General features: G+C 40.8%; 1 protein-coding gene and 1 long non-coding RNA gene across 4 annotated transcripts in view; one reads left to right on the top strand and one right to left on the bottom strand.

Annotated features, from left to right (window-relative positions):
* The window catches only part of mark4a (MAP/microtubule affinity-regulating kinase 4a), a 32,297-nt gene extending 18,359 nt beyond the window's left edge, over nucleotides 1-13,938 (bottom strand). The window contains exons 1-7 of one of the 3 annotated variants that reach the window (XM_058086478.2): nucleotides 13,200-13,938; nucleotides 6,789-6,986; nucleotides 6,421-6,474; nucleotides 1,089-1,137; nucleotides 912-977; nucleotides 679-749; nucleotides 362-418 (exon numbers count right to left, since the gene is read on the bottom strand). In XM_058086478.2, the coding sequence (XP_057942461.2) occupies nucleotides 362-418; nucleotides 679-749; nucleotides 912-977; nucleotides 1,089-1,137; nucleotides 6,421-6,474; nucleotides 6,789-6,986; nucleotides 13,200-13,253 (549 nt within the window). In that variant the 5' untranslated portion in view covers nucleotides 13,254-13,938. The remainder of the gene's footprint in view (nucleotides 1-361; nucleotides 419-678; nucleotides 750-911; nucleotides 978-1,088; nucleotides 1,138-6,420; nucleotides 6,475-6,788; nucleotides 6,987-13,199) is intronic. The other 2 variants (XM_058086477.2, XM_058086479.2) reach the window with 2 other exon arrangements.
* On the top strand, nucleotides 7,424-16,588 carry LOC144894531 (uncharacterized). Its single transcript, XR_013625134.1, has 3 exons — nucleotides 7,424-7,512; nucleotides 8,017-8,132; nucleotides 16,411-16,588. It is a non-coding gene; the product is annotated as an uncharacterized LOC144894531 (long non-coding RNA).
* The last annotated feature ends 8,997 nt before the right edge of the window (nucleotides 16,589-25,585 follow it).

Here is a 25,585-nt window from a genome sequence, read left to right as displayed (position 1 = left end):
CCGTGCCGCCCTGTCAACAATTAATAAAGGATTTTTGTATTGTTTTCCTCCTTTTGGCTCTCAAATTTTCTATTGAGAAAAGCGGTTGACCGTCGGGACTTGACGATTTGGTACATGAACGCTTTTCGACGCCACGGTACATGTATATGTTCGGTAATCTTTTCGAAACACATGCCAGGATTTATTCGCCCGTTTTTTTTTTTTTTTAATTCTCCGGACTGTGTGATTAAGAAACTCTTGCTGTCCTTTTCGCATACGCACACACACACACACAGATTAAGAATAGTCTGAGATTATGACTTGAACTAGCCTTAATCTCCTTTTCGGAAAGCAGCCCAAAACATCTTCTCGAATTCCTTACCTTCAAATCTCTGTGGACAATGTTCTTTGTGTGGCAATAGTGGACAGCGGAAACAATCTGTGGACACGAGGAGAAAAAGGCAACATTAAATAATTTAATGTAAAATATTCATTCATTCATTCATTTTCTACCGCTTTTTCCTCACGAGGGTCGCGGGGGGGGTGCTGGAGCCTATCCCAGCTGTCTTTGGGCGAGAGGCGGGGTACACCCTGGACTGGTCGCCAGCCAATCACAGGGCACATATAGACAAACAACCATTCAAACTCACATAATGTAAAATATAAGCAAGAAATTTTATGTTTTTTTTTTTTTTTTACCTGTCGAAATTTGGCTCTGGCTTCAACCTCCTTCATTCTTCCATGAGAAACGAGGTAGTCAAACACTTCGCCTATTGAAGAAGAGATCTTCAATCACTATTTTTCCATGCACTTCAACATGTAAACAGCATTTTCTTTATTATCTCATTGATATATCTCATATGTTTATATTTTCAATCACCATCCAAGCCATGTAACAGTATTTTGTAGACATGAGTAGTTCAGGTACCCACCTCCGCTCGCATACTCCATGATTAGGTAAAGCGTCTTATCCGTCTCGATCACCTCGAACAGCTGCACTGTAAGCCGGAAACAATCGCAGTCAAATCCAATGCAGACATATACTAGATGATAGCCACATTATGGATAGGATGAATCAGAGAATAATCAGCTGACTGTTGGCGTCTTACCTATGTTGGGGTGATTCAAGCCTTTCATTATTCGTACCTCTCGAAAGAGCTAGGAAGAAAAAACACAATGTTATAATAATAATAACAGTATACAAAACAATATGTTTAGGTATTTTAGCCACCATTTTTATAGCAATACCGTTTACAGCTACAGTATATTAGCAAACAGTACACAGTAAACAGACAACAATTACCGTATTTTCCGGACTATAAGTCGCACTTTTTTTTCATAGGTTGGCTGTTCCTGCGACTTATACTCCAGAGCGACTTCTAAATGAAAAAAGTGTTTATGTTACATAAACACTGGACACCTTTTGTGTTCATGTTTATTTTTTGTGTAGCTGAATAACCATTGTGTTAGCATATCTTACACCTATTCAGCCTGTTCTCTATTCTTTTATTGGTAGAACTTGCCTTCCAAGAGGACGTAATGTCTGTTTTGGTCAAGTAGTTTGTAAAATAAATTACCCGCAAAAAATGCGACTTATACTCCAGTGCGACTTATGTATGTTTTTTTTCCCCTAACTGGTATTGTGCGACTTATACTCCGGAGCGACTTATACGTAGTCCAGAAAATATGGTAAATGTTTCCTCTAGCTTTAATGTGCTTCTGGCGCTATATAAAATATCACATTAAAAAAAACAATAATTTTAATTTTGTGAAAATTAGGTTGTGGAAAAAGGTATGTTACAAAAATAAAGCAAAAAATATTAACAGGAAAATTCTAATGAGGAAAAAATATCTGAAGGAAGTAGCATAGAGCGGAAATACATTAATTAAAAAAATTGTGAGATGTGAAACAAGCAAAACAAAATAAAGTTGCAATTTTTGGAAAATGTTACAATATTATATAATATTATATAATATACATATATAAAAAGTTACACAATATTATGGGAATAAACTCTAATATGATAAGAAAATTTATGCTAATGGTTTCATTTTATTTGAACATGCTCTATTCAAATTTGGCAAACATTTATTTGCACAAATCCTGAATGCATTTAAAATTCCATAAATTCTCCTAAAGGATGAAATCTGTTTAATGAATGCACTTAAGTGGTGCACATCCTCCAGTAAAGCTCATTACAGTACAAACAGTATAAAGGCTGCATGAAATAACAGTGAAGTGTTAAACCAACCCACCCCCCCCCAAAAAAACACTTGAGGTATTACTACTCCAAAAATATTTTCTTTTCTTAGAAAACAGAGGATGATTCAATTATCTGTTTTTTTTTTCCCCTCCCGTTTTCTCTGTTCGCCCCTCATCTCGTTTCCCCTCTCGTGTCTCCCTCCAATCCCTCCTCCTTCATCTCTAGCCATCTTCTCTCCCAGCAAAGGCCAACTTCACTGTTGCCATAGCAACCCGGGTATTAAGACCATGATCTTTCTCAGCCTCTCCAGCTGTGCTGAAAGTGAATCCTGGGATATGTAGTGCAGGGACGTTTCATCGTCCACATTTTCCTGTTTTTCCCGGGGAATGCATTCAACTCAAATGAGGACAAATACGTTGACATAAAAAAAACCAGCAGGAAAAAAAACACACTGGCTGTATTTAAAATGTGACACAAGTAGATTCTCTTCCGATATAAGTACATGATGTAACCTGCCTCTGCCATTTCTAAGAAATATCTCTTGATGGTAAGATCTTGATTTAGCCATCTGTAGTCGCCGGTACACAATACCACCCATTTTCCCTCTACATTAATTACTGTTCAGATTATGCTAATATCAGCTCTTTTGCGTCTTCAGTCATTTATTTTTTTCTAGCTGACGGGCATGAAAGAAAGAAGCCCACTACAATGGAACCCGTTTATGTCAACGCCCCTTAGACTGGCTAACCTGACATAGACACAAGAATTTGTCACCATAAACGAAATTACTTGCGACTTTGACCAGAGACATAAAGAAGGGGGGTCGTTTTTAGGGTTGTAAATTTTTGTGATAGATGACACCAATCAAAACGATATATTTTAAAAAAACAGAATGATTCGATACTGTGTACAAATGATGCGATTCCACGTGATTTGACGCCTACTCCTTTTATGTACACGTGGAATCGATGTTGATGTATTCCAATGTATCTTGAATGCACACATTATAATGCAGGGGTCTCAAACACGCGGCCTGCAGGACACTAGTTTGAGGCCCCCGCCTTGATATGAAAGTTTAATGTTAGTGCGGCCCGCGCAAGTTTGATATGGATGCTGTATGGTATCATGTACCCAGAAAAATTATTACATTTGATTAATGTTCATGTTAAAGGTTAAATAACTGTTAATAGTTATCCTCCCTATCCGTGTGGAAGTGGTAAGTTTTTGCCTATTTAAGTTTAAAGGAAATAACTTGAAGGTTACCGTTTAGGTCGCTAGCTCTCTAGTTTGCGAGTTAGCATGTGTCTCAAGACCCTGCAGTTGCGCAATATGTTGTAAATAAAAAATGTCTACAGGGCTCTAATAATGCTTTGTTAATTTTAATCTGAAAAAAAATGTCTACCCACCAACTATATGTGGTTTCTTATGTTTTTATTATTTGCCGTTTTATTATTATTATTATATTTATTTATTACTGATTGATTGATTTTCTTTATTCTTGATTTGTTTATTTATTTTTCATCTTATTTTGTGCAGAAAAATAAAAATGAAGATATTTGAGAACAGTGGAATGTTTAATCAGAGCTTTTATTGTAGAAAATCGGAACCAAAGCACTGAAAAAGTTTGTATATTTTTCTGTTTTTAATAAATGCGTTTTTTTTCATTTTTTTTGGAAAACCTGATGCGGCCCAGCCTTGCACAGACCCTAGCTCCAGTGGCCCCCCAGATAAATTGAGTTTGAGACCCCTGGTGTACACAATGTTGTGATCTGGCGCTATCCCCCCCAAAAAATACACGTAAATGATGCAAAAACTCTTCCATCCTGATTGATTTCTTTTGTGGTCTCTTGTCTTTTTGCCCCAAGCAGAGAAGCTCATGCAGACCAAGTGGACCAAGTAAGAAAGTCATGACAGACTTCCGGTTCAGTGAGTAAGACACTTTGGCCCATATGTGCATATAAGCATCATGAAGGGCAAATATGGGTTGATTGGATGCTTGTCTGAATGCTTCATCTCTCTCTCTAAGCTTTTATTCAATACATGAGCTCTTTACGGTTACCTGACTGATTGAGTCGCATTAGGTCACACATGACCGGGCAAGGAGAGCTTTCGACTTGATACGACTGGATGAGCTCATATCTGTGCATGTGATCGGATGTCATTTGGATGTGTGTATACGGCGGTGCCCGTTTATCTCGACACCCCCACCCCCACCCCCCCCCCCGGATTGGATGACTGAACGGCAACATAAGCGGTTGTCGACATAACCGAAAACTTTTGCCTTTGCTTTGCACATTGACTTGAGAATGGATGACGATAAAGCTGGTACGGTAGAATCTAGGTTCATACTTTTATTTTGAGGCTTACTTCGCACTGAACAGGAAGTCAATATTTACCCTCTAAATCAGGGCTGTCCAAACCTTTTCCATGAGGGCCTTATACTGGAAAGTCAAAGGATGTGTACAGTATATTTTTACACAGGATTGGGACCAATCTTTTGGTCAATTATCGGTCAAATCAACAATCCGTAGGGCCCTAGGCTAGCACTTGCTTGCAATCTTCGGGCTCTTTGGTTCCGCCATTTCTGGTTATCCTGAACAATTGTTATTTCTGTAAATCGCCTTATTTGTGGAGACCATGCCCTTGATGAAGACTGTAGCTCCACCTAGTGATTAAACCAAGGAGCACAAAACGGTTTAGTACATGTTATACTGTATGTGGGCAGGGCTCTACATTAAAAACAAAAAATTACTTGCCCATGGGGAATCCTTAAGGTGAGAACTACTTGCCCGAATATGCTGATAATTCATCAGATAATAGTACTGATGCATTGTATTTGGAGAAACATATGTTAACATGGCATGCCATACTACCTTACACATCGTAGTCGTAGTAAGCAGTGATATTTATAAGTTGTGCACCACAATGAAACATTATTGAATAGACACATTTGTGTACTAGTAAAGTGTTTTTAAATCCAGAAAAAAAATGATCAAACAATCAATCAATCAATCAAATTATTGTTTGATCAATGATCAAACAATAATTTGTGAAGCAAAGGTGAGGAAAAATACACAGAGAAATGGAAGCGCTAGATTTTGTAGCTTGTGCAAAATCAGCACTTGGTATTGGATCTAATCGCTGGTGTTTCATTGTGACCGCTAATAAAATACTTGTTTAGGAGGCACTGGTTCATCACTTTTTGCTGTTTTCCTTCAGAAGTTGTTGAAGAATTAGACCATGTTGGCAGGGACGCCATGGTAGATGTTTTCCTAGTCAAACGATCGCTGATTGGTTGATCGCGAACAAGAACGGGTGTGGGTAAAACACGGACTACGGTCTAAATAAACGATTCTGATTGGTCCATTTCAAGATTTGCAAGGATCGGTTTGCAAATTACCACTGGAATTACGCAGTCCGTGTTTTACCAACACCCAACAAGAACCGCTTTAAAAAAAAACTCTTGGCAGTATGGAATGCCAAAGTGCACTTGCCCGACGGGAATATCACTGATTGGATTTACTTCCCCTGAATTTTGTTTTAACTTGCCCCGGGCCATCGGTACATCGTTATTGTCGAGCCCTGGTGGGCCTTAGTCCTTCATGGTCACCACGATAATGTTCTCCATAAACCGCGATAAATACGATTTTGATGCAAAACAATATCTAGCAAAACATTAGCGAAGCAGCACAGTTATCAATTGATTTTCAGTTCATCTCAGAAGCAGATAGACTACAAACATTTCTAGACCAGTGTAATTATCATGATCCAGGCTTTCTTTTTTAATGACTATATTGCTGAGTAATGTAAATAAAGAATTATAACCTGCCGGGCCAGTATCGTACGTCGATAAACAGCCAATATCGAACATCTCCAGTTGCCACCATTTCCCAACTGAGTCACACAACCCTCTCACAGGGTAGCAATTCGCCAAGAGAGGGGACAAGAAATTATGTCTCCTCTCGCTTCCTTCTAAAGTCCCTCACACCTGACAAAACACCATCGCATCGGCCAAAAAAAAATAGCTCTCATAACAGATCCATCGAAGCTTAGTGAACCCTGGACTGATTGGCGGTCAATCACGTCACATAGTACATAACATATGCAGAGAAAACGCAGAAAAGACACAAACACAAACTCTCCAGAGATGTATACTACTGCAAAAACATCATTTTAAATCAAACATTATCATCTTGGTAAATATAGAACGAATTTATTGCTAATTTCTATGACTCACCTTTTGTAGGCTGGTTGGATTCAACTGAGTTTTGTCTATGATTTTTATTGCAACCTGGAAAAAAAAATGAAACGGATATCGGATTAGGACAGGGAATCCCGTAAAACAGAAATTAAATGACCAATAAACTGAGGTAAAATTAGAATTTAACTTTGAAGGTTCTGTTACGTCAGGATATTTTTAGAACAGGGATCCTCAAAAGGTGACCCAAGGGCCACGACTGGCCCGCCCACATAATGAAAACTTTCAGTCTATCTAGAGAAGACTCTGGATTTTAGTGACTTACTGCAGTACGGGTAATATGAATATGTTAAGTCTAAAAATACAATATAATGTATATATTTATGTACGGTATATGTGCGTCTTACCTCTTTGCCCGTCAGGATGTGTCGTGCCAACTTGACCTTGGCAAAGTTTCCTTTGCCGATGGTCTTGAGTAAACGATAGTTGCCGATGTGCGGCTGCTCGTCAGAACAGGAGGCGATGGAGTTCCTGCACCGGGCTCCAAGAGAACGACTGGACTGACTTGTAGCCTTGTCCGAACGGCTAGCCCCCAGCAACACATGCTGCAAAAAAAAATGAAAGAGTGGGCTTTAAAGAAAGACAAGGGTCACACATTGCCAATAACAATGTCACACATAAAGCAGAGAAATGAACAAGGACCTCCAGGGCCACCCACTCCTACGGAGTGCTAATGATCCTGAAGATCTAAATGATCTGTGAGAGCGTGTGTAGCCACAATCTGGATTTCAATTCTTAGGAATAAAAAAGCAAACAAGTGAAGGTGCAGGGACTTTGCCGCAGATTTTACTGCTGCAGTGGCCAACCCTTAATTATTCCGACCCCACGACTTAAGCATAGTGGCGGAAAATTATTTGATCCAGTTTACCATCTTACTATAAGATATGAACATTTGGTCACTTGTTTTGATTTGAAATAAGCATTCGATCTCGAACCAACCATCAACTATTCTGACCCCCACAGATGTGCCACGTCCTGTCTGTTTCGGCAAGTACCGAGTGGATAATAAACTCTTCACTACCATGAGAAGCTTGAAGACCATGGACTACGAGACCATCAGCAAGAAGCTTGGTGAGAAAGAGACCACTTTTTGCATGGTTTGTGAGAAAACCCAGCCCAGAATAACAAGGGAGGAGCTGCTTAATTATGTCAAGGGAGTTGGGAGCACCGTTTTTTTTGTGTACCGCAATTGGTTGTAATGGACTGCCATCCTGCAGTGCCTGAAAAGTCCCTCTTCTTACTCAAGAAGACACATTTACAAACCTGTCTGAATGTTAAAAATAGAGCTCTTTGGCATCAAGTGGACTGAACGTGTTTGGGGGTAGAGAAATGGTGAATATAATTTCAGCAAAACCATCCCTACTGTCAAACCTGGAGGTGGAAATTTCTACTTTGGGGTAGTTTCTCTGTTAAAAGGTACAGTACGAGACTTCACCACATTGAGAACCAACCTACCGTGAATCTCTAAAAATGGGCTTTCAATAACCAAAATTTCAAGTTAAAGACAACAAAGGAGTGACCTAGCTTAGTCTCCGTAGACCATAGACCAACCATCAATCATTCTGACCCCCACAGATGTGCCACTTCCTGTCTGTTTCGGCAAGTACCGTGTGGATAATAAACTCTTCACTACCATGGGCGGGGGACAAGCTTGAAGACCATGTATTACAAGACCATCAGCAAGAAGCTTGGTGAGAAAGAGACCACTTTTTGCAAGTTTTGCATGGTTTGTGAGAAAACCCAGCCCAGAATAACAAGGGAGGAGCTGCTTAATGATGTCAAGGGAGTTGGGAGCACAGTTTTTTTGTGTACCACAATTGGTTGTAATGTACTGCCATCCTGCTGTGCCTGAAAAGTCCCTCTTCTTACTCAAGAAGACACATTTACAGACCTGTCTGAATGTTAAAAATAGAGCTCTTTCAAAACATAGATGGAAAAAATTTATATTAAATCTAAAAATAAATGTTAAATCTGAATATAAATGCCATGCCATGTTAAATATAATAATAAAATGTTAAATATAAATGTTACTTCTAAATTGAAAAATTAAATCAAAACAGAAATGGTAGAAATGTATACTAAATCCAAAAATAATTGTTAAATCTAAATCTAAATGGTAAAAATAAGTGTTAAATCCGAATATAAATGTATATAAATGCTACATATAAATGTTAAATATAATATTCCAATGTTAAATATAAATGTTACTTTTAAATGTAAACCTTAAATCAAAACATAAATGGTAAAAATTTATATTGAATCTAAAAATAATTGTTAAATCTAAAATGGTAAAAATAAATGTTAAATCTGAATATAAATGTATATAAATGCTACATATAAATGTTTAGTTTAATAATAAAATGTTAAATCTAAATAAGTGCTACTTCCAAATCCAAACATTAAATCAAAACATAAATGAAATGTATATTAAATCTAAAAATAAATGTTAAATCTGAATATAAATCATTCATTCATTCATTTTCTACCGCTTTTTCCTCACGAGGGTCGAGGGGGATGCTGGAGCCTATCTCAGCTGTCTTTGGGCGAGAGGCGGGGTACACCCTGGACTGGTGGCCAGCCAATCACAGGGCACATATAGACAAACAACCATTCACACTCACATTCATACCTATGGACAATTTGGAGTCGCTAATTAACCTAGCATGTTTTTGGAATGTGGGAGGAAACCGGAGTACCCGGAGAAAACATGCACGGGCAGAACATGCAAACTCCACACAGAGATGGCCGAGGGTGGAATTGAACCCTGGTCTCCTGCGCACTAACCACTCGACCACCGTGCCGCGCCTGAATATAAATGCTACATATAAATTTTAAATATAATAGTAAACTGTTAAATATAAATATAAATGTATTTCTCTAAAAAATGGGCTTTCAAGAACCAAAATTTCAAGTCAAAGACAACAAAGGAGTGACCTAGCTTAGTCTCCGTAGACCATAGACCCCGGTATGCCAGCCCTCTCGCTTTGACTATCAAGTCATTATAAAATAAAAGTGGAAGGGGCGGGAGGGGTACAGCGTACTGTAATGTGTTATACAGTCTGAAGCGTCGTCTTGTAAACAAAAGCCAAAACCAGGAGGCAGAAGAAGAACCAGGATGCCAGGGAGATAAGTGGATGAGGAGCACAGAGACAAACAAATAAAAAGGAGGTTATATACTGAAAAAGGGAGCAGATGCCGACACAGTGGTCCCTGGCCAGTTCCAGGCCCTGAGGCATCACACTTCCATTCACCCAGCATGCCATCCACACACACACATGAATACCACAAACACAGCCGTCTTTAGTGCAAAAAACCCTCAGACAGTCCCTCCTTCCTGTACTCCCATTCCTCCTCTATGGAGTCTTATTTTGGAATCCTATCCCGACAGTTCCACAGTGACAAGTCCAAAGCAACGTGGGGCTTTTTCCACAGTGCTTAATTCATCCCAGCCTCACCTGTGTCAGGTGTGCCAAGAACGTTTCCGCATCTGTCATCATCACGTTATTGTGGAGATTATCTAATGGAAAGACTGGATGGGAATTCATAATCAATCATGCGCCTTGTAAACACACACACACACAGGCTTAAACACCCTTATAGGCTAAAAGCTCCACTAACAAACAGATGGGGATGGGCCCCAGCAAGAAGTGTTTACAGTCACACACATGAGTAGCATAATGCAAAAAATATAATTAGATATCTAAATAGCTTGATGCAGATTTCCAATACATTCATTTATTTGATTGCCAACACATTATAATGCAGGGGTCTCAAACACGCGGCCCGCGTGCCAAATGTGACCCGCAGGACACTAGTTTGAGGCCCCCGCCTTGATATGAAAGTTTAATGTTAGTGCGGCCCGCGCAAGTTTGATATGGATGCTGTATGGTATCATGTACCCAGAAAAAAATATTACGTTTGATTAATGTTCATGTTAAAGGTTAAATAACTGTTAATAGTTATCCTCCCCAGCCGTGTGGAAGTGGTAAGTTTTTGGCTATTTAAGTTTAAAGGAAATAACTTGAAGGCTACCGTTTAGGTCGCTAGCTCTCTAGTTTGCGAGTTAGCATGTGTCTCAAGACCCTGCAGTTGCGCAATATGTTGTAAATAAAAAGAGTATAAATGTGACTATAGTCGTGTTTTGTCATGTCTACAGGGCTCTAATAATGCTTTGTTCATTTTAATCTGAAAAAAATAATTTGTCTACCCACCAACTATATGTGGTTTCTTAAGTTTTTATTATTATTATATTTATTTATTACTGATTGATTGATTTTCTTTATTCTTTATTTGTTTATTTATTTTTCATCTTATTTTGTGCAGAAAAATAAAAATTAAGATATTTGAGAACAGTGGAATGTTTTATCAGAGCTTTTATTGTAGAAAATCGGATCCAAAGCACTGAAAAGTTAGTATATTTTTCAGTTTTTAATAAATGCGTTTTTTTGGGGGGAAAACCTGATGCGGCCCAGTCTCACCCAGACCCTAGCTCCAGTGGCCCCCAAGAAAATTGAGTTTGAGACCCCTGTTATAATGGGACTGTCTGTGGAGATTGTTTTTGTTTCTACAGTCATTCAGATCAGAGCATTACAATAGTAGCGTCCTATTATTTCCGCGTGAGCACAATTGAGGAATTAGCCGATAAAAACGCAATCTACTGTAAAATGCGGAATCTCGCTGTCCTCACAAACACTAACCAATCCGCTCCTGAACTAAACATGTCAAGGCCGCAACCGGAAACATTGGCGAAGTGGGTGATAAAAGTAATAGCCGGTGTAAGCTAGGTGGGTTAGCTCAGTTTAGCAGAGCATGCTAATGGCACTCAGGTTGCTTAGTTGTGCTTTAATGTAACTTTGTGCGAGTTGTGTGATGGAGGCACTTAGCAACAGTCAAAACACATTTTTAAAACACACATTACACTTCCTGCCTTCAAATTAAAAGCGACAAACATCCTGTCTAATGTTGGTAATAAAATATGGGTGTCATAAAAACAAAAATTAGTGGGCTGCACGGCAGTCGTGTGGCTAGCGCGCAGACCACACAGCTAGGATACCATGGTTCAATTCCACCCTTGGCCATTTCTGTGTGGAGTTTGCATGTACTCCGGTTTCCTCCCACATTCCAAAAACATGCTAGGTTTATTAGCGACTCCAAATTGTCCATAGGTATGAATGTGAGTGTGAATGGTTGTTTGTGTATATGTGCCCCGTGATTGGCTGACCACCAGTCCAGGGTGTACCCCCGCCATTAGCTGTAGCTATTAGTAAGCTATTGCAATTGCATTCTTTAACAAGAAAGTCTGATATTATCATTTAAAGGACTTTTGTGAAAATGAAAAGTTAGCAAAGCTACATACGTTTCAGAAAAGTAAAATACAGGCCCTATAATAGATCCCCAATTTTCGCAGGGGTGTGTCCCGGGATAACTGGCTACAATTTTTGACACAGTAGTTTTTACACTATTTTTGTTTGGCTAGCTTAGCATATATTGACCTCTGTTGGATTGGTTGTAGCACTTATTCTGGAAAACTCAATTTAAAACGTGTTTAATAACTGTTAGGGGCATATTGTCGGGTTTCAAGCAGACACGGGTAAAGTATATATAGCCTATATATATACAGCTGTTGGGCTTTTTTTAATCCAGTCTGCCAGATGTTTCCAAATAAGATGGAAGCTGTAGCAATAGGATTTCTCTTGAAATATGGAAATAATTCCAGTGGTTTCAGAAGCGAGAGAGAGAGGCTTTCAAAAGCGATACACGGGTCATTACGGTAATCATAGGAGACTACGTCACAGCAGCTCCAGGAAGACGAGGCTTTGATATAAAGCAGTATGGGTGGGGGGGTCGTGGGGGGGTGTACTGAGCAGCTCAAGCTTTCTCTGACAAAGTTCTGCAGAAAAGTGACATTTTATATTTTGCACATTTTCTTAACCATTTGTTGTTGTTGTTGTTGTTGTTGTTGTGTGGGCCCTGCATCCTTTCATTTTTCTGTAGAAAAAGTTTGGACACCCCCAAAAAAATGATTTTTTTGGGTGTGTGCACGGCTCAGGAGGTTTTTTGGGAGCCGAAATAACCATTTTTTTTTTGTTTTTTTTTAGTCAGCATATAATCATAGATGATTGTCATCACCAATATGTAGATACTGTATCACACAATCGGCCTGTCTTTCCACAATAAGCCCCTTTGCGTGAATGTATGGCTCTGTCTGACACCCACTTGGCTTGTGGGGTTGGGCGCTAAGCAGGCTGCGCAGCAATGGACTGCACACATCATTCCATGCAGTAATCCCCCCCCTCCTCACCCCCACCCCCACCACCACCACCTTGCTTCATACGAACAACCCAGATATTCTCTATACATTTGTTTTGGCCTGAGCAACCCGTCCCACCCATCCGATTTTGTGAAGAACGCATGCATGCACACAGGCAGCAGCAGTAGCAGCAGTAGCAGCAAAGGGGGGGGGGGGGGTTAATGTGACATCACAATGTCCATCCAACCTTCTTAATCAGACGTGACGGCTTCTTTTATAAGACTTTCTGTGCATATCCCTTTTTATCGGATGCAGAGAGGGATGCTTTTTCCATCCCTTGCACGGACACTCAAGGTTAGGCAGTTTTGTGCAGCTCTAAGTCCCAGCGTCATGAAACAGACCAAAAGCAGTACATGCAAAGCTGCCCCCCCCCCAACGCCAAAAAATGCATGCCAAAATGACGAAGAGGGAAGCAGATCATACGATGACAGGCTGCAGCTGCACTTACATGGTCTCCGGTACTCCTGTCGTTGCCAGACGGTAATGCAGATCGAGAGGACATGTTTGCTTTCTTTCCCTGAGTGACAATCGCTGTGGTGCGTTTGGATGAGCGCGGTATTCACTGGTTTAACATCCGCAGGACCGACCCACCGTCCCGAATCAATCCGCCTCCTCTCCAGCCGGCCGAGCAGCCGCGGTAGAGAGCAGACTCCTGCCTGTCATGGCAGCGATGGATGTACGGAGGAGGAGGAGGAGGAGGAAGGGGGGGGTGTCCTCAAAGCAGCTGCATCTTCCATCCACTGTGCACTTTGCAAAAAAATAAAAAATAACAAAAATACTACAGAAGATGATGCATTAAATGCAACGCAATGCAAATCCGACGCATGGAAGAGGTGCTAACATGCAGAGATGTTTGGCCGGAGCCCAGCGTCTCTGTGGCGACTGTCCACCCCCCCTGCCTCATTTCACCGCACTAAACAAACACGGCGTTCTCTGCGTGCGTGTCATCCCCCCCCCTGCCGATCACAATACGAGCCAAAAAAATATCGGTTTTTGTTCTACTCGATCGACGCCGATGCAACCCGCCCCGCTTTGCAGCAGCTGACGGGAAAACACAGCCGAGGTTTGCAGCGGAGGAGAAAAAAAAAGGCCCAAGTGGTCAGAAATCGGTATTCTCCGTCTGTGTGTTGCGCAGCAGCAGCGTTAATTCTCAGGGAACGAACGCGGACATGACTTCCGGTTTTGGATTTGGACTTAAAAGCTTCAAAAGACGAGCACGTCGGCCTTGCTCAACAGTAACGCGGCTGTGCCCTTGATGTAATTCATCTGATAGACACATTGGTGAAACCTTACCGCAATGTTGACGTTGGCGATACGCCATATTTTGGATATTGATACTTTTTAACTAGATTTTTTTTACGATACAATGATTTTGCGATTGTTTGTGATTTATAATCAGAATTAAACACAACATACATATTTTAGGCAAATAAATTATTAATATTAATATTAATATTCGACTCCAAATTGTCCATATGTAAGAATGTGAGTGTGAATGGTTGTTTGTCTATATGTGCCCTGTGATTGATTGGCGACCAGTCCAGGGTGTACCCCGCCTCTCGCCCAAAGACAGCTGGGATAGGCTCAAGCACCCCCGCAACCCTCTTGAGGAAAAGCAGTAGAAAATGAATGAATATTAATATTTATTAATACAGTCATCCCTTGCAACATCACATTATGATACTGTTATGGCCTATTATTAGTTATTTCTTTCATTCATTCATTCATTTTCTACCGCTTTTCCTCACAAGGGTCGCGGGGGATGCTGGAGCCTATCCCAGGTGTCTTTGGGCGAGAGGCGGGGTAGACCCTCGACTGGTGGCCAGCCAATCACAGGGCACATATAGACAAACAACCATTCACACTCACATTCATACCTATGGACAATTTGGAGTCGGCAATTAACCTAGCATGTTTTTTTAAATGGCGGCACGGCGATCGAGTGGTTAGTGCGCAGACCTCACAGCTAGAGAGCCAGGGTTCAATTCCACCCTCGGCCATCTCTGTGTGGAGTTTGCATGTTCTCCCCGTGCATGCGTGGGTTTTCTCCGGGTACTCCGGTTTCCTCCCACATTCCAAAAACATGCTAGGTTAATTGGCGACTCCAAATTGTCCATAGGTATGAATGTGAGTGTGAATGGTTGTTTGTCTATATGTGCCCTGCGATTGGCTGGCCACCAGCCCAGACTGTACCCCGCCTCTCGCCCGAAGACAGCTGGGGTAGGCCCCTGCACCCCCGCGACCTTTGTGAGGAAAAGCGGTAGAAAATTAATTAATGAATGTTTTTTTAATTTCATAATTAAAATTCACATAATTCATACTCCAATACATAATTCAATAATTCCAGCAAATTATTATTATCTATTTTATTTCTCCCAAATTCAGCATTTTCAAGCACATAGGCTTCCAAATGTCACTTCATGTTTCTCTTTTATTTTGAAAAGCAAGTCCCTACACTTCCTGCTTGAGCTGTCTATCCTAATATTCCTTTACAGGGGCGAGATGCGCCACATCAGTGTAAAGCAACATAATACACAACCAAGAATTTGGGCGTAGATGTATTTATTATGTAGACGTATGATTTACTATGGCGCCGCTGGTCTGCTTTTTTTATAACTTCTTTATATAAATCCATGTTCCAAATCTCAACATATAGCAAATATATGATATTATAGATGATAACAATGATAGTAGAAGTCCACAAAAGGGTAGGAGCAACAGTAGACAGACAGTGGACGGTTTCAGAACTCTTCTTTTACTACTGAACGGACTTGGGAGACAAACACTGTGGAGGTCATGTCGACAGGCGAGACAGCCTGGAGGAGACAAGGACCACGACGACTCTTACTTGGGTAACTTTACTGGGGAGGTGTAGATAGTCCGTGTGTTCTCAAGTAAAGGTTAAAGGTCAAACAGTCCGCTGTGGGAACGCAAGAGACATCGAGCTCTCACTGTAAATCTGAGTCGGAATCCAAGAGGAGGTTTGGGCTCGGAATCATTAAGGTCGGGATAGACAAAAACAGGCAACCGAACATTGGGACGAACACAACACACCCGGGGCGGCACAACGGTCGAGTGGTTAGCGCGCAGACCTCACAGCTAGGAGACTAGGGTTCAATTCCACCCTCGGTGTGTGGAGTTTGCATGCGTGGGTTTTCCCCGGGTACTCCGGTTTCCTCCCACATTCCAAAAACATGCTAGGTTAATTGACTCCAAATTGTCCATAGGTATGAATGTGAGTGTGAATGGTTGTTTGTCTATATGTGCCCTGTGATTGGCTGGCCACCAGTCCAGGGTGTACCCCGTCTCTCGCCCCAAGACAGCTGGGATAGGCTCCAGCACCCCCTGCAACCCTTGTGAGGAAAAAGCGGTAGAAAATGAATGAATGAATGAATGAATGAACAACACACCCGGAAGAGAATAGAGGAGAATAGAAATAATAGGCAGTGATAAACCTAATCCTTACCTTAAACCCCTAATTCTAATCCTAACCCGAATCCTGGGGGTCCGCAAATCATCCACAAATCAGACCGGTAGTCTGAGTCATGACTTGATGATCCAGTGTTTTCCCAACCATGCCTGGTTTACCTCCCAACTTTCTCATCAGAGCAGTGATCGTATTGTGGACTAATCCTGAGTCTTTCTAATCTCAAATACAGGATGGAGAGGAGCAATTTGGCTATGCTTGTCAAGCTAGGGGTGATCCTACTGCGTTGTTTCAGCGTGATCTCAAGTCCACCGGACAGAGCTGTAAAGGTTAGATTTTTATTGTGCAATTTATTGAAATTAGATGGGTCCGGACCCAATGACGATAAGTGAATAAAATATTTTTGTAGTTAGAGCATAGAAAACTGTTTGACTTTCTCAATACGGTTTTTACCATTATTAGACCTCTGTAGCCAAATAACATTTACACTTGCATTACCTAACATAGTTGACATTCATTCATTCATTTTCTACCGCTTTTTCCTCACGAGGGTCGCAGGGGTGCTGGAGCCTATCCCAAATGTCTTCGGGCAAGAGGCGGGGTACACCCTGGACTGGTCGCCAGCCCATCACAGGGCACATATAGACAAACAACCACTCACACTCACATTCATACCTATGGACAATTTGGAGTCGCTAATTAACCTAGCATGTTTTTGGAATGTGGGAGGAAACCGGAGTACCCGGGGAAAACCCACGCATGCACGGGGAGAACATGCAAACTCCACACAGAGATGGCAGAGGGTGGAATTGAACCCTGGTCTCCTAGCTGTGAGGTCTGCGCGCTAACCACTCGACCGCCGTGCCGCCCATAGTTGACATAATAATGCAAAATATGCGTGGGTTTTCTCCGGTTTCCTCTTCAGTTTCCTCCCACATTCTAAAAAACATGCTAGGTTAATTAGCGACTCCAAATTGTCCATAGGTATGAATGTGAGTGTGAATGATTGGCTGGCGACCAGTCCAGGGTGTACCCCGCCTCTCGCCCGAAGACAGCTGGGATAGGCTCCAGCACTCCCCCGCGACCCTTGTGAGGATAAGCGGTAGAAAATGAATGAATGAATGAAGCCATCTTAGACATAAATAACACTTTAGCCTTGACAGCGTACTTCCTAGTGGCTGTTGTCTCATCAATGTAGCATTACTGACACCTAGAGGCCAGTATGGAATACTACTCTACTACTACTACTGTTTGTGATTAGGAGATTGTGATTGGCTTTGTTAACAAGCAGAGAACACATGCAGTGAACATTCCCACAGGAGCTGCTGTCGGCCACTCTCTACACCGCTAACCTGCTGCTAGCACTCGGCTGACAGTCAACTCTAGCTAGCTGACACCACACACGTCATTTCCCGGGGGCCCCCGAGTCACATATACTTTATTACACATCATGTCACATCTTTTGAATGCTTTATATTTGTATTTTCTTTCATTTTGTCATTTTTACAGACATTTTTATAGCATAGACATTCAAAAACACCTTTGGAAATCTCATTAGTGTCATAATGTACATGTGTTCAGTCTTCCAAAATGGTAAAGGCTGGGGAATATATCTGGAATATATAGTCATGTAATGCTTGTAAATCGCCACTAGATGTTAGCAATGAGTTAAGCTTATCAGGATGCCAATATGCCAACCAAACCCCAAAAGTCCTGGGACACGGACTGTGGAGGGGGAAATAAGTATTTGATCCCCGACTGATTAGAAAGATATGACATTGATATGATATGACAGAATATTATAAATACATTTGTGTTTGAATAGAATAAGTATCAGATGTTTCTGGTAGTTGGTCACAAGGATCTCGGAGAATTTGCTAAATTTTGTGGTACTTTATGGTAAGTGTGGGTGATACTGCCAATTATGGTATCAATACAGGGTGAGTATCGCCGATACCAGTAAATTTTAATTGAAACTTTTAAGATTGTTGATGATTTGCCTTTAATTTGTTGATCATGATCAAAGAAATATAAGCTAAACAAAAATATTTTCATCAGCAAACTTGTTTGTATGGTATCTAAATACAACAATATAAGACAATGTAGCAATAGTAACAAAATAATACCATTAGCTCCTTGTCTAATAAGGGGAAAAAATACATTTTATAGCCAAATTGTGTGTTACAAATGATTATTTTTGCTCTATATTTACAATTTTTGCTATTTTTTGTGTGTGAGCTCATAACAAACAAGTCACAGGCCAGTACCAGTCCAATATCGAATGCTGATTCACGCTTGTAGATCCGCTACAGTACAGTGCTGTACTCTTTCGCATTTAACCCATAGATGTCAGCACTGAGCTTCCAACCGCCCAAAGACGCTTGCTTTGTCTTTGCAGGTGATGCCTCCATGGCTCTCCTTATACAAAACACTTCCAGAACTTTTGTGTAACAAACAGGAGAACCCATGATGTGAAGGTCATGCAGATTGCACGACAAGTCGGGGGAAAAAAAGATGAATAAGTTCTTGTGATAAAGGGTCATGGGGACCGATTGTTCAATCGGGGGCAGGTCTGTGGTGCACCGTCAGCAGGAGGGCAGAGAGGATGTGGTCATTAGGCTCTAGCCTAAATGCTTTCCTGATGAAAGATGGATAGGGGTTCAGGGAGGGGTGACGGAGTTTGTGTTGTTGGTGCTAGGAGGATTGGGATTGTTTGGAGCCAGTGAGGCTAGAAGAAGAATATTGTGTCACTGAAGATACAGTAAGGGTTGGCGTGTAATTACGTACCTTGGTTTTAAGGTCATTCAAAACTGCAATTGGGTAATTGTCCCAGAAAATAAATGTATAAATAAAAATATACAGAAAATGTAAAGCAGGGGTCTCAAACACGCGGCCCGCAGGACTCTAATTTGAGGCCCCCGCCTCGATATGAAAGTTTAATGTTAGTGCGGCCCGCGCAAGTTTGATATGGATGCTGTATGGTATCATGTACCCAGAAAAAATTATTACGTTTGATTAATGTTCATGTTAAAGGTTAAATAACTGTTAATAGTTATCCTCCCTATCCGTGTGGAAGTGGTAAGTTTTTGCCTATTTAAGTTTAAAGGAAATAACTTGAAGGCTACCGTTTAGGTCGCTAGCTCTCTAGTTTGCGAGTTAGCATGTGTCTCAAGACCCTGCAGTTGCGCAATATGTTGTAAATAAAGAGTATAAATGTGACTATAGTCGTGTTTTGTCATGTCTACAGGGCTCTAATAATGCTTTGTTCATTTTAATCTGAAAAAATAATTTGTCTACCCACCAACTATATGAGGTTTCTTAAGTTTTTATTTGCTGTTTTATTATTATTATTATATTTATTTATTACTGATTGATTGATTTTCTTTATTCTTGATTTGTTTATTTATTTTTCATCTTATTTTGTGCAGAAAAATAAAAATTAAGATATTTGAGAACAGTGGAATGTTTTATCAGAGCTTTTATTGTAGAAAATCAGAACCAAAGCACTGAAAAAGTTAGTATATTTTTCAGTTTTTAATAAATGCGTTTTTGTTTTTTTTTGTTTGTTTTTTGAAAAACCTGATGCGGCCCAGCCTTGCCCAGACCCTTTTGAGACCCCTGATGTAAAGGATATGTTTTCATATGATATGCATTCAAGATGCTAAAACCAATCCAATGTAGGTCAATATCCGATTTGTAACATTAACCGAACCCTCTGGACATGAACTACCATCCATCTATCCATCCATCCCAACTGAGTGAGGGATGGACAGGAAGTGATTTTGGAGAGTGTATTTTCTAGCTTAACGTGGCAACAGTAGCCTGTGTTAGAAATCATTCAAACCTGCACTAAAAGCCTATTGTTTTGGCGATCAAGTCAAACGGCCAGTGTAGTATTGTACATCTCATTCACTGTGTCTTTAAACGCGTCTTCTGAATGCCTTGTATCAGAGGTGTCAAACCCGCCTAGCAGGTGATTTTAATTGATGAGTTGAAGTGTTGATGATTCAAGTCACATGATTTAGTGACCGGCTGAAAAGAAAACCTGCACAATTTCGACCTGACATACTAAACAGTGCAAAATGTATTTTTGGATTTGACTTGACTTGTTTTTTTTCATGACTTGAGGCTTAAGTCACATCTTTACTCGAGATTTGACTCCAGACTAGAGACTTAGTTGAGACGGGCACAACACTTGACTGGCTTTTAGCTGACGTTCTTCGGGTTATGTGGATGTATAGCATGTGCAAGTGTTAGCGGTTAGCATAGCACCTCTGTTTCAAGGTTAAATGAGGCCACAGAACAGAGAGTGGAATTGAACACACAATAACACAAGTTATGCTGCAGATCAGCTATGTAGGAAATATGCAAAGCCAAAGCAACGGACTGAATTTTCATCCCTCTGGATTTTAGTGCATAGGTCACGTTTTGTATTTACCCTTGTTGTCACCTTCTTCAGACTAGACAAGCCCTCTTTAGGAGTCCGTTTACTCTAAATCCTCCCACAGTTTTGGGTTTCCTGCAACGCCTCTTCCTGATAGGGTAAAGCACATAACCTGCTTACGTAAATAACCCTGCAAGAAGGCACAAGGAGCCAAAGGTGAGCTGCCTGTTGCTATATTTCACAAGTGCGACCATTGTTTGGCTTCAAGCTCATGCAAAGTAGTTTCCCTCCAAGCCCAATGTCCCGAGCCAATACATTTATGATAAACAGTTGCAACAGACAATTTTCTGCCAGATTATGAACTGTTGAGCAAAGCAAAGCGAAGCAGGGGGAGAGGCTACTTCATACCATAGCTGCTTTCTTGCTCCCACAAATACCCTCATTGTCAGCAAATGCATGGTTATAGAGAATAGATTTGTGGATAGTTTGACATGAAAGGGGCTTAATGCTCGCAAATCCCAGAAAATTCCCTCAAAACGTGAATTCAACTTAAACGATGTGGCGTCTTTGAAAGTAACACATACAAATTAGAATCCTATTTATCTTTCATTCATTCATTTTCTACCGCTTTTTCTCACAAGGGTCGCGGGGGGTGCTGGAGCCTATCCCAGCTGTCTTTGGGCAAGAGGCGGGATACACCCTGGACTGGTCGCCAGCCAATCACAGGGCAGATATAGACAAACAACCATTCACACTCACATTCATACCTATGGACAATTTGGAGTCGCCAATTAACCTAGCATGTTTTTGGGAGGTCTGCGCGCTAACCACTCGGGCACCGTTATTTATCTTTCTTTTATTAAAATGTAGTAAAAATAAAATATTTCAGACAGTTGGAAATGGTGATTAATGAGGGTGGTTAGCGCGCAGACCTCACAGCTAGGAGACCAGGGTTCAATTCCACCCTCGGCCATCTCTGTGTGGAGTTTGCATGTTCTCCCCGTGCATGCGTGGGTTTTCTCCGGGTACTCCGGTTTCCTCCCACATTCCAAAAACATGCTAGGTTAATTAGCGACTCCAAATTGTCCATAGGTATGAATGTGAGTGTGAATGGTTGTTTGTCTATATGTGCCCTGTGATTGGCTGGCCACCAGTCCAGGGTGTACCCCAGCGCCTCTCGCCCGAAGACAGCTGGGATAGGCTCCAGCACCCCCCTACGACCCTCATGAGGATAAGCAGTAGAAAATGAATGAATGAATAAATATTGCCAAAAAATAAATGTACAAAAAACACTGACACAATATATATATAATAATTTTTAAAATTACTTAAAATTCTATTAGTTTACATATTTTTAATTTTTTTGAAAATGTAAAATAATTTTATTACTTATTACAGTTACAATCCACTGCATATTATTGGTTAGCATGTTGCATGCTGGCTGATGCCCAGTCCAGGGTGTACCCCGCCTCTCGCCTGAAGACAGCTGGGATAGGCTCCAGCACCCCCTGTGACCCTTGTGAGGATAAGCGGTAGAAAATGAATGAATGAATGAAAAAGTCTAACCATTCAACCATTCTCTAATAATAATATATTAATGGAAGTATTTTTGAAAGAGCATGGGAAAGACCAAAGAGCTGACCAAAAGACCTCAGACCCCATGCAACATTCCTTATAAAAGGTGACCAGAAAAAAGCCATTTGAGGATTCTTTTATGGTCATCCCTGGCAGGAGATCATAGGTTTTTTTTTTCTTAATTGATGGCTGTATCACTGGTTGATCGGTATGGGAAGCCTGTTGTCGTCCAGCCAGGTCTGGGAGGCAATGGGATGTGCTGACATAAATACAGACAAGCACATGCAACAAACGCCTCACCCTGTTTTGCTCTCGCCATTATACAGATGTCAAAATAGTTTAAACAGAGGAAAACAAATAACCCCACAGGTTGGGATGTTTACAGTCTCAGTGGCATCAAGCCAGCTTGGCTCCTGCAGCGTAATATTCATAGCTAGCGCTAATTTATGAACGTATCAAAAATGTTGGTTATAAATTCTAAAAGAGACTAATTTGTTATTATCAGGAGTTTATTTTAGATTTTGCACCTCCAGTTTCAACAAAGGTGAACTTCCTGCACTGAAAGCGGTGATTTAATGTCCGGCGTGTCTGCTCACGCTAATCTTGAAACGTGTGGGCACGACGAGCTTGGACCGTGGACGCTCCTCGTGGCTAAATAAAGTTCCACTTGATGGAGACCCTCAGATAACATAAATCAGGATATCCCACCAGCGGTGACAAAGTGCACCATTGTTTTGGTTCAAGTGGGCAGCCATCCTGACTGACTGGTGTGTTCTAGACATGGGACTAGACGGAAGGGTTCTCGCTATTCATTCTTTACCTCATGGTTCATGTCAGAACGAGGTGTTTATGCGGGTTATGCAATTTTTCTGCATGGGTTAACACAGGGGTATGCAACCCGCGTCTCCGGAGCCCACTAAAAATTAGTCAATTCAAATATTCTTCACATATGCTATGTATAATTTTAATTCTGCACAAATTTAAAGGGGAAGGCATGGCAAACTTCTTTTTTTTAACAAGTAAAATAAAAAAAAAAACGAAAACTTATGTTACAAATCGTTCGGGTTCCGACACTTGAAGAGGACAACTTGAGTGGTTTTTAATTTCCAGGAGTAGGAGGAGGACAGCAATGAATGATTTTTCTGGTAGGCTACTGTTTAACTCGTCGCATTAAACACACTGTATCAGGCATTTATTTAATGAAAACTTTAATAATTCATTGGGTGCCTCAATAATTTGTCAATTATGTTATTTTTGGCCCCATAACTGTCGCCTAGATTCTTAAACTGCAGCTGGTGTGTTTTTGAAACAAAACAGAATGCTAATGGCGTCATTAGGTCTATTTTAGGGGGGCTTCAGTCCCCCTTAAAAATGTTCTTAAAACCCCCTAAATAATTTGATATTTTTTATTGATTTTTTTTTTTACAAAAAAAATTAAAATAAAACAAATTTTATATAATAGGGCAAAAGCAGGCTAATAAGCAAGCCAATACTAGTACTACTACTAGTAGTAGTTGTAGTAGTATTAATCAGAAGAAGAATAATGATGATAGTAACAATAATAGGCTAATTAATAATATAATAATGATTATTATATAATTCATCACTGTCCAGGTTAGCGTGCAAGCCTCGTAGCTAGGCGACCCGAGTTCGATTCCATCCTCGGCCATCTCTGTGTGGAGTTTGCATGTTCTCCCCGTGCATGCGTGGGTTTTCTCCGGGTACTCCGGTTTCCTCCCACATTTCAAAATCATGCTAGGTTAATTGGCGACTCCAAATTGTCCATAGGTATGAATGTGAGTGTGAATGGTTGTTTGGTTGGTTACTGTTTTGTGGTTGACTATGGCCACAAAATATATTAATATTAATAGTCCAAAAATTATGATACCATATCATGATATAGTAAAGGAAATATTGCACTATCAGCGTTCACTTTGTGAAGTTGTGGAATTGCCAATTTTGTGACACGTGTTTTCTTGCAGGCCATTCATACTGTCTGTCAAACATTTGCAGCATTTCTTGAAATGAATTGTTTATTTTTAGACTATTAGCCACTGGTTAATTGGTGACTCCAAATTGTCCATAGGTATGAATGTGAGTGTGAATGGTTGTTTGTCTATATGTGCCCTGTGATTGGGTTGGCGACCAGTCCAGAGTGTACCCCGCCTCTCGATTGAAGATAGCTGGGATAGGCTCCAGCTATGTGACGCCCCTGTTGACGGCGATGTTTACGAAAGGTAACATCGGTTATTTGACTTCTAAACTTCCTCTACTTTGCCGATATGATCTGCGTTACGTTTTGCGATCAGGCAGAATCGAGAACCCAACAGATGAACCAAATCCCATTCGAAAGAATGAGACGTGAACAACCTCTCGTGAAGTACTTGAACGATGACAGTGAGGAACGATGAAAGTGCACGACAGCGTGAACAAAGACAAGGCACTGCTTGCTTCCCAAAACAAACAGCAACTCCTGCCAGATGGATTTTCCATTGCAGAGCCGTGTTAATGAGAGGAAGTCGGGGAGTACTTCCCAGGGATTGCATTGTGATACTGTGGACTCTTCCTCCTTCAAAAGGTTGATCGAGAGAAACCTCCAAGAGTTTGGGCCTCATTCCTACCTGCCTTTCTCAGTCCGAGATGGTATTCCCCACACGGGATGCCTGAAAAACAGCCGTCCAGCCGATGCCATTATCTTGATATATGAAAGGATGTCTGATAATGATTTTCAAGAAACATGTGACTGAGAAGTCACATTGCCAAAGCTAACATTCCAACTGAATGTTTGTCCCGTTCCGTACTATGGATCCACAGAACTTGTTCAAATAAAAACAAGTGTTTAGCAGTACGAACTAAACTATAAAAGAAATATTCAATGATTTTTTTTTCATTGGATTTCCTTTAGATTGGCTGACTCATGTAAACATCATTTTGAATCTACATCAGTTTACTGACGTTATTTACATTTAAATGCATTTTGTTAGCTACGGAAAGTTCATTTCCTGTTGCCCTGCCACCCTTCTTCCTGTCTTGATATTGATTTTGACATAACTAGAAACACAGCAGCAGCAATAATGATGTTAATGCAGTCATCCCTTGCTCTCATTGCTGGTCGAATATCGCTAATATTCACATTTTTCCTCCCATTTCATGTGGAAGTGGTAAATTACTGGGTTCTTACTTTCTCCATCTTCCCCATTTGAAAAGCTTTTCTTTAGTTTAGAATGAATGAATTGGAGCCTGGCGGCACGGCCGTCTAGTGGTTAGCGCGCAGACCTCACAGCTAGGAGACGAGGGTTCAATTCCACACTCGGACCATCTCTGTGTGGAGTTTGCATGTTCTCCCCGTGCATGCATGGGTTTTCTCCGGGTACTCCGGTTTCCTCCCACATTCCAAAAACATGCTAGGTTAATTAGCGACTCCAAATTGTCCATAGGTATGAATGAG

This window comes from Doryrhamphus excisus, linkage group LG21, assembly GCF_037039965.1.
Source record: "Doryrhamphus excisus strain RoL-2023G ecotype Guam linkage group LG21, RoL_Dexc_Guam_v1.1, whole genome shotgun sequence".
NCBI classification, from domain to species: domain Eukaryota; kingdom Metazoa; phylum Chordata; class Actinopteri; order Syngnathiformes; family Syngnathidae; genus Doryrhamphus; species Doryrhamphus excisus.
Note: the sequence above shows the minus strand (reverse complement) of the source record. Positions and strands in the feature narration are given on the sequence as shown.